General features: G+C 36.4%; 2 protein-coding genes across 3 annotated transcripts; both read left to right on the forward strand.

Annotated features, from left to right (window-relative positions):
• The first annotated feature begins 1,216 nt into the window (after positions 1–1,216).
• Positions 1,217–11,334, forward strand: LOC137957014 (cytochrome P450 734A1-like). 2 transcript variants are annotated; one of them, XM_068804711.1, is made up of 7 exons: positions 1,217–1,613; positions 2,306–2,505; positions 5,842–6,471; positions 7,437–7,584; positions 8,580–8,759; positions 9,392–9,543; positions 10,851–11,334. In XM_068804711.1, exons 1-7 carry the CDS (start codon positions 1,334–1,336, stop codon positions 10,956–10,958), a joined length of 1,698 nt encoding a protein of 565 aa, XP_068660812.1. In that variant the 5' UTR covers positions 1,217–1,333; the 3' UTR covers positions 10,959–11,334. The 2 variants fall into 2 exon arrangements, with proteins under 2 accessions (XP_068660812.1, XP_068660813.1); XM_068804712.1 differs by having other exon boundaries at positions 9,392–9,471.
• Positions 11,335–11,977: 643 nt separating this feature from the next.
• Positions 11,978–15,153, forward strand: LOC137955191 (70 kDa peptidyl-prolyl isomerase-like). Its single transcript, XM_068802059.1, has 12 exons — positions 11,978–12,053; positions 12,171–12,257; positions 12,657–12,917; positions 13,042–13,119; positions 13,218–13,298; positions 13,441–13,635; positions 13,731–13,817; positions 13,947–14,122; positions 14,208–14,291; positions 14,430–14,576; positions 14,648–14,775; positions 14,865–15,153. The coding sequence occupies exons 1-12, from the start codon at positions 11,978–11,980 to the stop codon at positions 14,974–14,976; spliced, it is 1,512 nt and encodes a 503-aa protein (XP_068658160.1). The 3' UTR covers positions 14,977–15,153.
• Positions 15,154–15,682: the final 529 nt, after the last annotated feature.

Consider the following 15,682-nt stretch of genomic DNA (forward strand, 5'->3'; position numbering starts at 1 on the left):
TTGATATTTCAATAATATTTTTGTATTTGATTATTAAATAAAATTTATAAATAATTTTATATAGGGTTAATGTTCAGAGGTTATGCCCAAATTTATATAAAATATATATATAATTTTATATATAATTTATTTGATATATTTTTTACATAAATTCAAACTCAAAATCAATTAAAATTTGAATCGTTGATTGACTCGTTGATGTCGGTTCCGACCTCCGTGGTGTGTAGATAAAGTAAGATTTTCGTGTCTAGGATGAATAAAAAGGTAACAAAGATGATAGTAACGTGCCAATAGTGGTTCGATTATCGCCACACAGAAGGGTGTTACATTTTTGTCCAAATTTGGACAAGTAGGGATTTTATTGGTTTTATTTTATTATAGTATCGTCTTTATAAGTGAAAATGTGCCAAGTTATTATTTTTCACTAAAATCGGCAAATTAGGTTCTTGAAAAAAGTTAAAAAAATAATTAAAAAAGGGCTGTGTTAAAACAACAAATTTAACACATTTAAGTCCGGAGATTTTACAAAAATACCTGCTTGAGGTGAAAACACTATCACCCGCTTATCTGATCAAGGTCCCTTTCACTCGCTTTAATCGACACAACCCACTTGCATCGCCCATCCCTCGCGGACTCCCACCAAACCACTGAAATTAAGCTGGTCCCGCGCTTTGTTTTCCGTCCAGGTGTGCCATCCACGACGTATCAAATTAAATCAATTAACTCGGCCGATCTCTTTGACTCGCCTCTCATGAAGTTACTTCCCAATTACGGTACTTTCACATCTCCAACATGATCGGATAAGAATTTGCCACGTGGTTTCACAAACTGCGGTTAAAGTGTTCCGTCACATCAGCTGGCTGAATGCCAGTTGTAGACCACAAATGCATATGACCCACGTGGCTTCCCCTTGGTCAAGCCCGCTTTTCCGGGAGACGGATGGAAGTGACTAACGGTAACGCTGTAATTGTCAGCTTTTCAGTTCGTCTGACCATTGACACTACCATTATTACGCAATTTTACTCTAATTTAATTTGTATATACTATGCTTGGACTAACTACATAATAAATAATTTTATTTTTTAAGTAGATAATACAAATTTATGAATATAATACACATAAATGTGATCCACCGATACTTTTTCTTAATCTTGGTGGCTCATTTTCGGTGGGCCCACCTCCTTCGTCTCCCGCAAAATTTCTGACAAGCAAAAACCGTTTTGAGTTTCGCCGTCGTTGAAGTCACAAGTACTGGGAGAAGCGGTGCCGCCCAAACTTTACCATTTCCCGCGTACGAAAACCTCCTCTATGAAATCTCTTCTGAAGAGTCGAAATGCCTTCCTGCCTAAATTCTGGTTTATTTTCACTAGGGTTGAAGGGTTCGTGCGAGCTTGGTCGAGAATCCGGTAGTTTCTTCAGAGATTACGCGGCCCGGGAAATCAACGTGCTGTTATGGATATCTCTCATCGCAACTACCGCGCTTCTGCTGAGGAAAATCGCTACCTTGCTGAACCTTTGGGCCAAAGGATGGAAGATCCCCGGGCCGCCTTGTCCGTCGTTCCACGGCCATTCGAAACTGATTTCTGAAACTGGATCTGGGGAGAATCTTAATGGTAAGGAGGAGCTTTATCTTTGGTATCCAATCTTTTTCTGTATTGATTTATTTTGTTTCTAGTGAAGATTATGCGAATTCAATGTTAGATTGGAATTTTTGTCTTGTCGCGAGTGTGAACACTGAAACTGTATTGATTTATTAAGTTTCTTCCTGAGTCAAATCAATGCCGTGATAGAAGCCTTCAGTCACAAACTCTTTCAAATGTGAGCATTATCATATGGAATTACACAGAAGTTTGTGGGTAAGGTTACAGTTGCAAATTAAATTCTGCTTGAAAATTTCAGAAGTTACTCGTCATCATCACCAAGGCTTGTATAAAATCTTCTTAATCTGTGTAGTTAATTTTTTCCTCCATTTGGATCTATGGTTTGCCAAATTCCGTTGCCATGGCCTTTTGTTGCTTTTTGTGACATAATCATTGTCTGCCATATTGTTTTGTGTTGCTTTGCGAGTTTCTTCCCAATATTTTTTGAAATGGTGATGGTTTTATCATGCCAAAAGATAAAACAGGGATAAGAAAGAGGTGGGAAGCTAACAACAGTGATTGCAGCCCAGTACCATCTTCGCCAAAAGGCAATTCTGCTGTTGGTTAATGGTAGCATGGAAGTGCTTTTTCCTTGTTGAAGTATTCAGTGCTTTGCCTATAAACATGTGTATTTTATGTTGTTTTTATATTTTTTTGAATTTCAGAGCTTTTGTTCAAGTCACATAAGAAGTATGGATCAATTGTTGGGCTGTGGTTAGGCCCTACTCAGCTGTTGGTGTCTGTGAAAGATCTTGCACTGATTAAAGAGGTGCTTGAGAAGGCTGAAGATAAACTGCCCTTGACTGGTAGGGCATTTCGTTTGGCTTTTGGTCGATCAAGCCTTTTCGCTTCTTCCTTTGACAAGGTATATGCCTATCCCTTAACTTCAGAGCAATTTTCCTTTTTACATATTTCTATTCTTTGATAGTTTTTGTTTACTTGTTTTGGAGAGAACACTAATCCTCTTAATCAAATAACAAGTAGTGAGAACTACAAAACTAGAATATTAGAATATGAATAAGCTGGCTGCATGCAACTTGTATCTGAGAGTTAGATGAATAATCCTGTTAATCAAATCTCTGGTAGTAAGAACAACAAAACTCCAACAAGATATTGGAATAAACATAAGGCTGTGCAGACACTTGGAGTTGTCTGCTTTCTACTCAATGCCACAATTTTGCATATGGGTTTAAGCATACATATAGTCAAAATAACATAATTGTTAAGAAAGAATAGTGACTTAAAACTTTCATTATTCATGAATAAATTCTTCAGGATAATCAAACTGGTTGATTTTATTTAATTTTATTAAATTAATTAATTTTGAAACAGTTAGGGACAGATTTTGTTAGGGGTTAGCAGTTCAGGGAACTCCCATGGGAGAACTTTTTACAAAATGGAAAGAAGACAAAAAGTTTGCACTAATAAAGATGTCAGTGTTAGCCTCTAGTCAATTATAAATCTCCATAGAGAAATTCTGGATTATCTTGTGTATAACAGATCCTTTTTTTTCAAGATTTAATCTTATACATTGCATCTAACTACACAAGGGACACTTATGTTAGATTTCTTATTCACTATGTATTCTTCATGACTAGTTTCCATTATAGTGTCAGATGTTGGAAGGGGATATACAAATCCAAACCCAATACATAAACACGAACCCGAAAGGCATATACATTTCAAACAGAGGATACATAAAAATACAAACTAACCTAAAAGGCATATTCTTATTCACTACTTATTCCTCTTCAAACGGTCATATACATTTCATTTTCAGAAAAAAGGAATTTCAGTGGCAAGGTGAGCAAAGATCTCCCAAGAAGATCGATTTGTGTATTGGAATGGGATACACAAATCCAAATCCAAATTTTCATATAAATCTTTTGATCACCAAAATGCACACAGATAAATATCATCGCTTACTAAACCCCTGCCACTTGTTAGTTGTAATATGGGATACATAATAGTTAAAATGAACGCAAGCACAAAGCCTAAAGAAATCAAACGAGATCAACTAGAATATTTTTAAAAGTGGATATATGAAAACCAAATGACATTACAATGCACCGAGCTAGTAGTCAAGGAAACCTAAGTTGGCAGAATTTTTTTTTTCTTATCACCTACTGAAAGTGGTAGTTGATAATATTATGGAAACTCTTAATCATGAAGTCCGTCACGATTAACAGATTCCAGTAATCTCCAGGAATTGGTAGAAATGATAACGCAAAAATCAAATTCTAGGAAGCATGCAAAATAGGGTAAATTTTCAATACATTCCTGATAAAAAAAAAAATCGAACTTTTCACAAAACCAAATCTCTACTTCCTCAAGATCATAAGAAAAAACTTGACAAACTTACATTTTACTTCTCCTTTATTCCATCAGCAACGCCAACAGTCACTTACAACCGTTTGAGAGATGAAGAATCGAAGATTGAAGAGGTTGAGGAATAGGGTAAGATGAGGTACGAAGAAAATTGGCATTGTAGTTTTAAAATAAGGCATCTAGGGAGTATGAAATTGATTTTTTCGAATCAATCTCTCGGATTAGTTACAAATTTTTAGAAACAGATGGTTGGAGAGGATTAGAGTCTACATCAATTGTGATTTTTCCGTTGTTTGGCCTCTGGATTTTCGAAGACTGAATGATGCGCCCAAAATCGAAGGAGGAATCAGAGACGAAGGGCGAACTTATTTGGAATTGTGAAAGGGTTTAGCATTTAAGTAACCGAGATGGCTCGCGAACCGAACCACGACTTAGTCAAGTTCGGCTCGTTTAGTTAAATGAGCCCGAACACCTACTTGAACTCAATTCGAGACCAATTCGAATCGATCCAAACCGAGACAGGGTCGATCCAAGCTGGAGCTATTCTCGAACCGGCTCAATTCGATGTCATCCCTCACTCCATGCATAGGAGTTGAGTACTTCAATAGAAAATTAAGATGGAGACTTGAAGTTTAAGGGCTAAAAGGAGTCGAACACATGTAGAGGAGTTGACCGTTTCAATTGAAAAAATGAAAAACTAAAGTAAAAAAGTCGACCACTATAAACAGTGAGTTGTGAATTTAGAAAAGAGTTGACCCCTTCATTAGGAGAGTTGAAGACTTGGAAGCAGTAAAGTTAAATTCGACCACACTAAAAGGAGTTGACCTCTTTTCAGTTGAGACAAGAATAAAAGGTGTCGACCCCTCAAAAAAGTAAATTTTGAAAATGAGAAGAGTTGCCTCTCAAGGTTTTTTTTTTGTAGGACTTAACATTAATAGCATAAAAATAATTTAAAAAAGATAAGATGCAATTGACTCCCACTAAATTAAATTGAAAAAGATAGATGGCCGGATTTAGAAGCTACCAATCATGGAATTAAAGAGCAATGCTTGATGGATACATGGAAATTTAGAGGTCTTGGAACCATTTACTCATCCTCCAAAGCATGCAAAAAAATTTATAAATATGTTATATATAAATTATAGAAAAATAAATTATTTGTGACCTGGATTGGGTTTAAAATTTTCAGATTCAATCTAATCCACTTTAATTTGCGGATCGGACCAGAAAGGTTCAATTTGGATCAGGTTTTTGATTATGATGTATCTACATACACCCCTTCACCTTGGTGAGACGCGAATGGCTCTTGTATCAAATCAGAGAGGCTTGTGGCCTCACTCTGTTGCTATTTGTACTAATTAAAGAAAAAAAATATATAAAACATCCCTGCCTATAGTTGTATCCTAAGACAGGGAGCTAAATGAGTTAAACAACTTAACAGCTTAGCTTATAGAATCTTTAATTCTTTGACAGGAATTCTTTTTGTGCCCTCCCAAATTATTCTTCCAATGTGACTTAGACCTACGTCCAATGTGACTTAGCCTCTGGTTCTGTGGCCAAAAGGAGGAGGGAGGAGGGGATTCATGTCTCACCAAGGCGAAGGGGTGTGTGTGCATGTGTAGTCAACATTCAGCAAAGATGTTATATTTAAAAAAAAAAAGTTATTCTTCCAACAGAACTTGGACTCTGCTGTATTTCTTATGTTTGAACAAGTTCCATTTATGTTTTGATCATGGAACTGTTTATATACCTTATGAATGTATGGTGTTTGCTGAATGATATTCTATAGTAATTGATTTATTTGTTCTAGTTTTCATGCTGTCTTTTATATTTCATAAAGTTTTGACACTTAATAAAAAATAACTATTTGCAGGTGCAGCATAGAAGGGAATCCTTGGCATTACAGCTGAATGGGAACTTGCTGGAAAGAGTAAGTGCAGTTTCTTTGAAGGTGGTGGATTGTGTAATTGAGAGAATGGATAGTATTATGGTCAAGGGACTTTTGGACTGCAGGTCCTTTTCCCAGCACATGTCTTTTTCCATTCTGGGAGCTACATTGTTTGGAGAGTCATTTTTGTCCTGGCCTAATGCAATTACTTATGAGGAGCTACTAATGATGATTGCCAAGGATGCTTGGTTTTGGGCATCATATAATGTTCCACCAATATGGAAAAGAGGATTCTGGAGGTACCGGCACCTGTGCACAAAATTGAAATGCTTAACGCAAGACATTATTCTACAATGTAAACAAACTGACAATCCACTGGGTCATACAAACACACTTTTTAAGGATAAAACTGCTTGGAGTACCGGTGGGACATTCTCTCCTAGTGACAAGATGCCTAATGATTCACTCCTGGAGGGTCTTAATAATCACTTTGATCACAGAGAAGAATTGTGTGGGAATATCATGGGTGTAATGTTTCATGGATGCTTGACAACTGCAGGTTTGGTTGGTAGCATCTTGACTAGGCTTGTCATGCATCCTGAAATTCAGGATAAGGTACTTTTACTTTCAGCTTGAATTATTTATTCATTGAATTTGTTACTTGTATGGGTTTGTTTGGAAACCATAGAAAAGAAAAGAAAAAAAAAAAAGGGAGAGTTATTTTCTGTTGTTTGGCAGCAGAGAATCATTGAGAAAAAATAATAATAGAGAAAATCACTTTTTCTCCTAATTAATAAATTTTATCTCACAAAATGATGGAATTTGGGGAGAAAAGATTAGAAATAGAAACTTCAGAGAAAATCTTAATCATCAAAATTTTAAAATATTGCTAATTTTCTTTTCTTTTTCACTTTCCACGTGTATCCAATCAAAAGAAACTATATTTCTCTTCCATTTTCTGTCTCATTTTTCATGGGCATCCAAACAAGAGAAAAGAAACCTCTCCTCTTTTCTTTTATTTTTTATTTTTTCTTTCTCTTTCTCTTTCTCTTTCTTTTCTCTTCCTTTTCTTTTCTCTCCACTTTTTGTGTTCCAAACATAGCCAATAGGATTGGATCCTGGCTGGATGCCGATGTCTCTAGTTTTCCCCTTCTTCATAGATTGCCCCTGTAAGAATGACATGTTTTTAATCAGGAACAAACTCGTCCACAGTTTCAAATTATATGGCAACTATGCAACTTGTTTTCTCAAAATATGGATGCTGTCACAATAGGTGCTCAGTCATCACCTTAGCTTTAGGTGGGTTTTGAAATTTGAGAGCTATTCCCTCCTAGAGACAGTAGATGCGGAAGTTTAATATTGATCTTTTAAAGATTTCTTCAGTCTAGAAAAACTTGGCATCATTTTTATGTTATTTTTTCTTTGTTGCTTTCTGCAACGTCTATGTGTGCCTATGCATGTTGCAGTGATGACTTTAGTGCACTATTGTTTGCTTGTTCTGTTTCTAGCGGTTGATGGACTTATGTTTTTCCTTGTCATGTCATGATTGTTAATGTGCTAACTAATTTATCTGTATGCAGATTTATTCCGAGGTAGTTGCAGTTTGCAGCACCTCTAAACCAGAGGCTTGTGATGTTCAGAAGATGACTTTTTTATTTGCAACTGTATATGAGGCAGCTCGTCTCTTGCCAGCTGGGCCTCTGCTTCAGAGGTGTTCTCTAAAACATGGTATGGTTTGACTATTCCTTTGAAAATCACCATCTGTTTAACACTGGGATAGTGTGCATTATACATTGGGATACTTTACATTCTTTTCAATTTTAAAAACAGTAGTGTTGAACTTGGGCTTTTTTTCTTATTATCGTGGATTGGGCCTTTGACCCAAAGTATTTTTACCCTCTTGAAGATATTTTGTTTAATATCTGTTGATAATACTTGGGCTATAGTTAATGCGGTGAGGTTCTAATAATGCACAAAATGAAGATCGATCGAATCCATCCAATTGTGATAAATAATTTCACATAAGCATTTTGATTTGTTGTGCTTTCAAATGCATTTAAATGTCTGAAACAGTAGCATCGCTGCATAGACTTGAAGGAACAATGGTATTGATGCAAATATTGGTGAGAAGATGGAAGATAAAAAAGGTAACAACACAAGAGGATATAGAAAGAAGAAAAAAAAAGAAACATGAAGGTAAATAGTTTTTTTCTAACCACAGTATTCTCCTGTAAGCTGCAGTACAACCTAGATTCAGCTCTTCATTTTTACTTTTGTAACAATAACATTTGTGACTGAATTGTTCCACCTATGGTGTATGTAAGGATTGTGATCTGATATATCTATGAGTATTCTCTGCGATTAGATTGCTGTAATCAATTGATTTTCATTGTTCTATAACCTTGTATTACTTCCCTCGGGTTTCTTCTCTTGTAATTTGCATTAATTAAATTAGTTAGAACTTGTTCTTAAAATTCCGAGTTCATCCATAATTTCTGAGAATCACCTTGGCCACCAGCCACTCAATACCAAATTCTCATGAATGGAAAGGAATACTAGCTGCTTGCCTGCGTAGGGAGTCTTTTTTGGTGATACATAGATTTTTGTTGATGTATTTTGCCCTTTGTTTATCTGTCATTTTTTTTTCATTGTCCTTGATGACATCCTTTCTGCACTTAGTTTCTCATGTGGTGAAGCCTAATGGTTGTCATCTTGATGTCCAGATTTGAAACTGAAGTCCGGCATTACTGTTCCAACTGGAGCAATTGTTGTGGTTCCAATACAGTTGGTGCAAATGGATGATTCTAGTTGGGGAACTGATGCAAACCAGTTTAATCCATACCGTTTTCTGTCAAAGACTGTCATTGATGAAACAGATCCAGTCATTAAGGCCTCTACCACAGGTTCACCCCTAACCTATGTTCAGACACTTGTTTGTATCTCCTAGTATGCCGTTACCATTCTGTCTCTGTCTTCTTCTGGTTGTTTTTAAGTTTTGTTTATTGAGATGTTTGACCTAAAAGGCTTTGGACACCTTGCTTTTTTTTTCTTTTTATTTAGAGAACAGTTGGACACGTTGTTATTTTCTTGTCAGAGCTGTCAAGGAACTGGTGGCTCAGGGCTTCAGTTTATGGACTGCAAAAATTTCTGCATGAATAACTAGTGTCAAAATAGAGACATTTGGACAGAAACCTTATGTTAAAACAAGATTTTCTACTCCAGTTTATAAAGTATTTAAACCATGTGCTACAGCCATTGTATTATGCTGTTAATATTAAAATTTCCTCTAGCACATGAAAGGTCTGTTGTGCAAGGCCAGACAATATAAAGAGTTTTCTACTCTCTTTTATCTTCTTATGCATTTCTTTGACAAAAAGGAAAGTATTTTTTGTCTTTTCTTCTCTATGAAGATGTTTTGCTCTCGTCTGTTACTTGGTGGACTAGCTTTAGATGTTGATCTCCTTATTCTATAAATTCTAGTTATGTGGTTACTCTATTTTATGAGTTTAACATGCTTTTGTTTCATGTTTTGTAGGCATGGATTCAAGAAGCTCATTTGTTTTAAATGACCTAAACGAGAAGTCTTCTTTTCTTCCATTTGGTTCGGGTACACGGGTATGTGTTGGTGAGAGGTTTGTGGTTCTTGCTATTGCAACGATGTTTGCATATTTGATTCAACAATTTGAGGTTTGTGCCACTGACCATTTTGAACCCCTTGTTGATTACAACAATCTTAGGCCTCAGATGACAAATTATCTGAACATCCATTTGTGCTTATTTCGACTACAATACATTGTTTCATTAAAATTACAAGCATGGATGCTACTATGGAATACTCACCATTTGGTGCTAAGAATGTAATCAATCAAACTGTATTTTAAGAAGAAAAAGATTAAATGAGAGAATGCTGAACGAAACCATATTTTAGTTGAGATCTATTAATGCTAATGACATACACGATTTGATTTGGGAATGAAATTTGTCTTTATTTTTCTTTATGAAGCTCATATGTTCGACTCAATGCAAATTTCTAATGGTTGTAACAGCTACAGTGACAAAATGCTACGTTTATGATTTATTTAGTATAATACAACAGAATTTGCATAAATAAATTGTTTAACTTAAAAATGTAATATACTAAGAATTTTGTAACTTAGAAAATATTTGGTCAGAATATTGACAGCATTATTTGTACTTTTAAAAAAAAAAAAATTCAAATGGTAGGTAAGGTATTTAAAAAACAAAAATTTTAATCAGTTATTAAACCTGGACCTGACCAGCTGGTTAACTTAGGTCGCTTTCCCACCTTCAATTCCTGTCCTCTATTTCCTTTACATCTAATGATGAGGGTGGGATCTCTAGGTGGGGGAAGGGCCTTTGCCTTCTTCTCCAGTGTGAAGAAGTCCCACACAACGGAGGGGAGGGCCCTGCCCTTTGGTGGAAGAGAGGAGTGGGGCTTTGCACCCCTCCATCATCCTCCGAAGAGTGGGCGAAACTTGTCCCTTGATCATTTTATTTTTAAATCTTTAGTGGAAATGATGTCATCTAGGTCCAATTAGACTTAACACCTCTTTCAGGTTAGTTTTCATAACATTGTGTTTCAATTAAAATTAGCTTTGTATTAGTCTTTAATTTCAGGAGTATCTTATGGACTCAATTTAGTTAATGACATTGGAAGTTGTGAACTTCTCGTTTTTTGGTCATGAGTTGGCAAAAATATGAGCATGATCATCCTACCCTTAAGCCTATTCTTGAGAAGCAGTTTTTGCAGTGCTCCTGAGTCTTGGAGAATTTAACTGATTTCAGTTTCCTAGTTGAACTGGTTGTTGAGTAACAGAACAAGTATTTGAATACTGATTTTGTAAATTAAATTAAAATTTATTTTGAGAGACTTATTCGTTTTTCTGTCAACTATGGTTGCTTATCATATTTTAGTAGAAGCTGTTAATGGATTTCATATTATAGCCTGTATTTGTTTCTGATATATTTTGCAGGTAAGACTTCAACCAGGTTGTGGGAATCACCCGAAACCCACAATGAACAACTGTGTGCTTGAACTTCTCCCAAGCCCCAAGATTGTATTAGTAAGAAGAAACAGTTGAAGGTCTGCAGCTTAAAAAGGATAGGTAGTGCTTTTTTACTGGTCAAAAGTACCAGTATAAAGAGGTGAACGTGCATGCCTTGGTTTTTCCTCCCCCTTTATGACTGGCTATGTTGCTGCTGCTGGATGTGAGAAAAACTTTTTGGTGCATTTAGAAGCCGTTATCTTGAGGGAGCTGCCCTTTTTCATGTTTTGTTTTTTCTCCCAAATGGAGTTGATGTAATATCATGAAATTGTAGGACCTGGGAGCTGTTTTCTATTCCCAGTATAGGTCCTTGTAACAAGACCAAACAAAGTGATGATCATGTTGGTGTCAAAGACTGATGATATACACCTCTTCAATATCATAAAAGTATATATGCTTTCTTTTTTTAAAAGATGGATAGGAATTTCGATTTAAAATTCTTCAACTTTTCTTCTTAATTTAGATGAGTCATGCTTTTTGCAAGAAAGCTAATTAATTAGTTTTACTTCAATGCTATTATCTCATTTTATTATTAAAAATAGTAAAGTTAATAAAAAAAATTAACCATCAATGTGTTTGATAATAAATAAATTTAAAATTTAGGTTACTACATTTATAATTTTAGTGTAATGTTATAAAAAATTATGACATCATATTATAATTTTATATCTATGAATGACTCATGCAATGTAAATCTGGTTTAAGTTTTATAATTGATCTTATATTATTAAAGCATATTTTCATTAAAGTAAATGATTGAGACATAGACCTGCATGTCACAGATCATCTTGTTCTTCCTCTTTTTGTCATATTTCGAATTAATCAATATAATCTTAAGGCAAAGATAGTAGTTTTAAATCCTGAGGTCTATTAAGCTAAGTTTCAGGGGTACGTATTTATCATGAAAATTTTCTGACGGTTGTCTCCAATTTCTGCCATTCACGAGGGTGTTTGCACAAAAAAAAATCTCTTTTAACGGCCATGAAAAGCGAAGGAAACCAAACAAACGGCTTATCTTCAGCTCTCTCTCTCTCTTTCTCTCTCCGCCTTCTCCCATGGAAACTGGAGCTTCGTCTCAGGAAGACAAGGAAGTTGGCTCGCAAGGTCTTAAGAAGCGGATTCTGAAACCAGGCAATTCGTGGAGGGTTCCCTTCCTCGGTGACGAAGTTCAAGGCACTTCTCTCTCCTTCTCTTTCCATGCGTCTGTGTACGAAATGTTCCTTTATTGATAAATTATGCGTCTCTCAGTTCACTACAGTGGGCTTATGAATGGTGGACAGTCTCTTGGTTCCAGTCGCGATGAAGGAGCTCCTTTCAGTTTCATATTAGGCCGTGGTAAGTCATTAGCCGCGCGCAGATTTCAGATTTCAGATTTCATCACAAATAATATCTTGACATCTCAGCACAAGCCAAAGCATCCTCTATTATTGGCCTCTGTTTTGTTCTTGGCTTGTCATTGATCTCGAGCATGCTTCAGTAGACTGCCAGCTGAAAACCTTTGGCGGGCACAAACGTTGGAATGCTTATGGTGGCAAAAAATTTCAAATTAATAAACTAAATGTAGCAGAGCCCGGTTTCTGTTATAGTAAGTGTTTGAAGGCTTTTCCTGAATCATCTTCAACTGCTGAAATGGAGTGAAACCTGCCTTTTTATTAGTGAGTGGCTTTCATTTTGAAGGAAATACATGAAATAGCTAGCGACATTTGATTAGTTTGGATTTGCTTGAGAATTCAGGGGAAGTCATTAAAGGTTTGGATGAAGGCATTGCCACCATGAAGAAGGGTGAAAGGGCGATTTTCACCATACCTCCAAGCTTGGCTTATGGAGAGGTGGGATCTCCTCCACTTATTACTCCCAATGCAACACTCTTCTTTGATGTGGAGTTGCTTTCCTGGAACACCATAAGAGATCTCACTGGGGATCGGGGGGTAATCAAGAAAATTGTAAGGGAAGGTGAAGGGTGGTTAGCTCCAAAAGAGCTTGATGAGGTCTTCGGTAAGTTTCGTCTCGGAACTCAGACACACAGATCTTCCTCATGTTTTTTTTTTTTTTTTTTGTTACCTTGATTCTAATACTTCACTGCTAATGATATTGAAATTTCTTCCATGCAATGATTTAGTCAAGTATTCTGTGAAGTTGGAGGATGGAACAATTGTATCAAAATCAGAAGATGGAGTGGAATTTTACGTCTCTAATGGTAAAATTAGTGATTTTTTTTCTGTTTTTTCGGGTAATGTTATTGTCTTGTCTGTAACTTTTTGGAGGGTTTTTAGTGACTTCCCTCTCTTTGTGCAGGATGGCTATGCCCTGCAATTGGTATTGCTGTAAAAACCATGAGGAAGGGAGAGATTGCAGAATTATCAGTGAAATACTCATGTAAGCTTGTACTTTTCCAACTTCTACACCAGCTCTACATTCTTCTTATCTTGTAACTTGAACCCTTTTCATTTCTTTCTTCCTGTTTAATGTGGCTTTCATGTCCATGATGGTATGTGATGCGTCATGATGAATGGTGCAGATGGCTTGGAACAAAATGGAAATGGAGCTCTTAAAAATGATTTCCAAGTTCCAACCTGTTCGGAACTAATTGTCGATATTGAGTTAGTGTCTTGGAAGAGTGTCATCGATGTTACAGGAGACAGGAAAGTAGTTAAGAAGGTCATTAAAGTAGGCGAAGGTTATGATTCTCCAAGTGAAGGATCTCTTGTGAATGGTATGAACTATCAATGGGACTTTAAATACTTCCTCTAGATGAGTTTTATATCTTCAAACTCTCTTGTGCTATAGAATCCTAATCTTGCATTTCAGTAAAATACACGGGCAAACTTGAAGATGGAACCATCTTTGAGAGAAAAGGATCAAATGAAGAGCCCTTTGAGTTCACCTGTTTTGGAGGTATGAACTCTGAGATGGAATTCTGACCAAACTTATCGCAGATGCTGCTTCATTTTAGTTTGTTCTTAATTGTATCTCTTCCCTGTGTTTGCTCAGCCTGTTCCATCTAACATTTATTTTTTCTTGAAGAGCAAATCTTAGATGGTTTAGATAGAGCAATAACAACAATGAGAAGAGGTGAAGTAGCTTTGGTCACTGTTGCTTCTGAGTATGCATTTGGTGACAAAGAATATCACAGTGACTTGGCAGTTGTGCCTTCAAATTCAAAACTTATTTACGAAGTAGAGTTGATCAAATTTACCAAGGTAAATATTTGTTTATTACTGTTTTAGTTTTGTCATCTGTGAGCCTTTTCGTTCCTTTCCATCTTCTAGTTTGATGGGTACTCAGGATAAAGAATTCTGGAAGATGGAAACATGGGAGAAATTTGAAGCTAGCAGAAGAAAGAAAGATGAAGGAAACAATTTGTTCAAGGTTGGAGATTACTGGCGTGCCTCCAAGAAATATGAGAAGGAAAGCTATTTATTAATTTTTACATTTGAATTTAAAAACTTATTTGAAAAGTGGAAGCAGTTCATTCCTAACTTTGAGGGTTCTTACTTCAATCTACAGGCAGCAGAGTATGTTGAGTATGACCATTCTTTTTCAGCAGAAGAAAAGATTCAAGCAAACGAGCTTAAAACTTCTTGCAACCTGAACAATGCTACTTGCAAACTTAAACTTGGGGAGTATGTTGGAGCACTGGGATTATGCACAAAGGTATCTCTCTCTCTCTCTCTCTCTCTCTCTCTCTGGTTCTCTCACCCTGACATAAACTTAGTTTCTTTCAGGTTTTGGAGGTCGACCCACAGAATCTAAAAGCCTTGTACAGAAGGTCACAGACGTATCTACGAACATCTGATCTGGAAAAAGCTGAAGCAGATTTAAAGAAAGCTCTGTCGCTTGATCCAAACAACAGGTTACAAGTCCTCTTCCACTAATGGAATTTCAAGTTTATGTCCCATTACAGTGAAGAAACTAAGCCTACTTTCGTTTACGAACTGGCAGAGATGTGAGATTCGAGTACAAGAAGCTGAAAGAAAAGCAAAGGGAGTATCAAAAGGACCAAGCGAAGATATACGGGGCCATGCTCTCAAAACTTGGTCAGTCGGAGACGTAGAAACAGAGGAAACACATGAAGCTTCATTGGAACCGAATCAGAAAAAGCCTCAGATTCAAATTCAGCTACTTCCAAACAGCTTCACAGTTCATAATTCATACTCGCAACCTCTCATCGTTTCATTAAAATTTACTGTTTTCCATTAAACATCCATTGCAAATAAAGGTAGTAAAAGTACCCAGAAACCAAAACAAACAAAAAGAGTCACGAAAACGATAATCCACGATTAGGAATCATAGATCCATCGACATCATCATGTCCAGAAATAGGCCTTCCACTAGGAACAAATTTTCTCCTCTTTTTTTTTTTTTTTTTTTTTTTTTTTATCTCAGATATGCAATCCATCCAGTGGAGTAGGTAAGCCGCAAAGGAAGTCGCTCGCCAGCCTAAAATAGAGAAGAATTCCCAGAACCCAAACGAAAAGTGGGCCCACCTTTCGGCCCCACATGTGAGATTTCCTATGCCAACGTGACGGAATCGGAACAGTGAGAGAATCCCAAGAATGGCCCCACCGTTGGGCCCCACATGAGATAATCATTAAGCACAAAGTAATTTTTTCCACTTATTTACTTAGATTCCTCATTGAAAGGACACGATTGATTCTGGTTGGTTTTGGGTCTTCTGAAGTACCAACTACCACCGCCGAAATCGTACCGATAGTCCAAAAACGTGGAAAGCCGTATCCGTCGAGTCCAACGACAGCAAC

This window comes from Aristolochia californica, unplaced genomic scaffold (assembly GCF_029961685.1).
Source record: "Aristolochia californica isolate CCGP_79_NKW_82.1479 unplaced genomic scaffold, dmAriCali1.0.hap1 SCAF_2, whole genome shotgun sequence".
Classification (NCBI taxonomy): Eukaryota; Viridiplantae; Streptophyta; class Magnoliopsida; order Piperales; family Aristolochiaceae; genus Aristolochia; species Aristolochia californica.

Bases quoted from the DNA above. Each gene is read 5' to 3' on its own strand.
- LOC137957014 (XM_068804711.1), top strand. From the start codon at position 1,334: ATGCCTTCCTGCCTAAATTCTGGTTTATTTTCACTAGGGTTGAAGGGT. The intron at 1,614-2,305 runs GTAAGGAGGAGC...TTTGAATTTCAG, and splicing joins ATCTGGGGAGAATCTTAATG to AGCTTTTGTTCAAGTCACAT. The intron at 7,585-8,579 runs GTATGGTTTGAC...CTTGATGTCCAG, and splicing joins GAGGTGTTCTCTAAAACATG to ATTTGAAACTGAAGTCCGGC.
- LOC137955191 (XM_068802059.1), top strand. From the start codon at position 11,978: ATGGAAACTGGAGCTTCGTCTCAGGAAGACAAGGAAGTTGGCTCGCAA. The intron at 14,123-14,207 runs GTAAATATTTGT...ATGGGTACTCAG, and splicing joins AGTTGATCAAATTTACCAAG to GATAAAGAATTCTGGAAGAT. The intron at 14,292-14,429 runs GTTGGAGATTAC...TTCAATCTACAG, and splicing joins AAGGAAACAATTTGTTCAAG to GCAGCAGAGTATGTTGAGTA.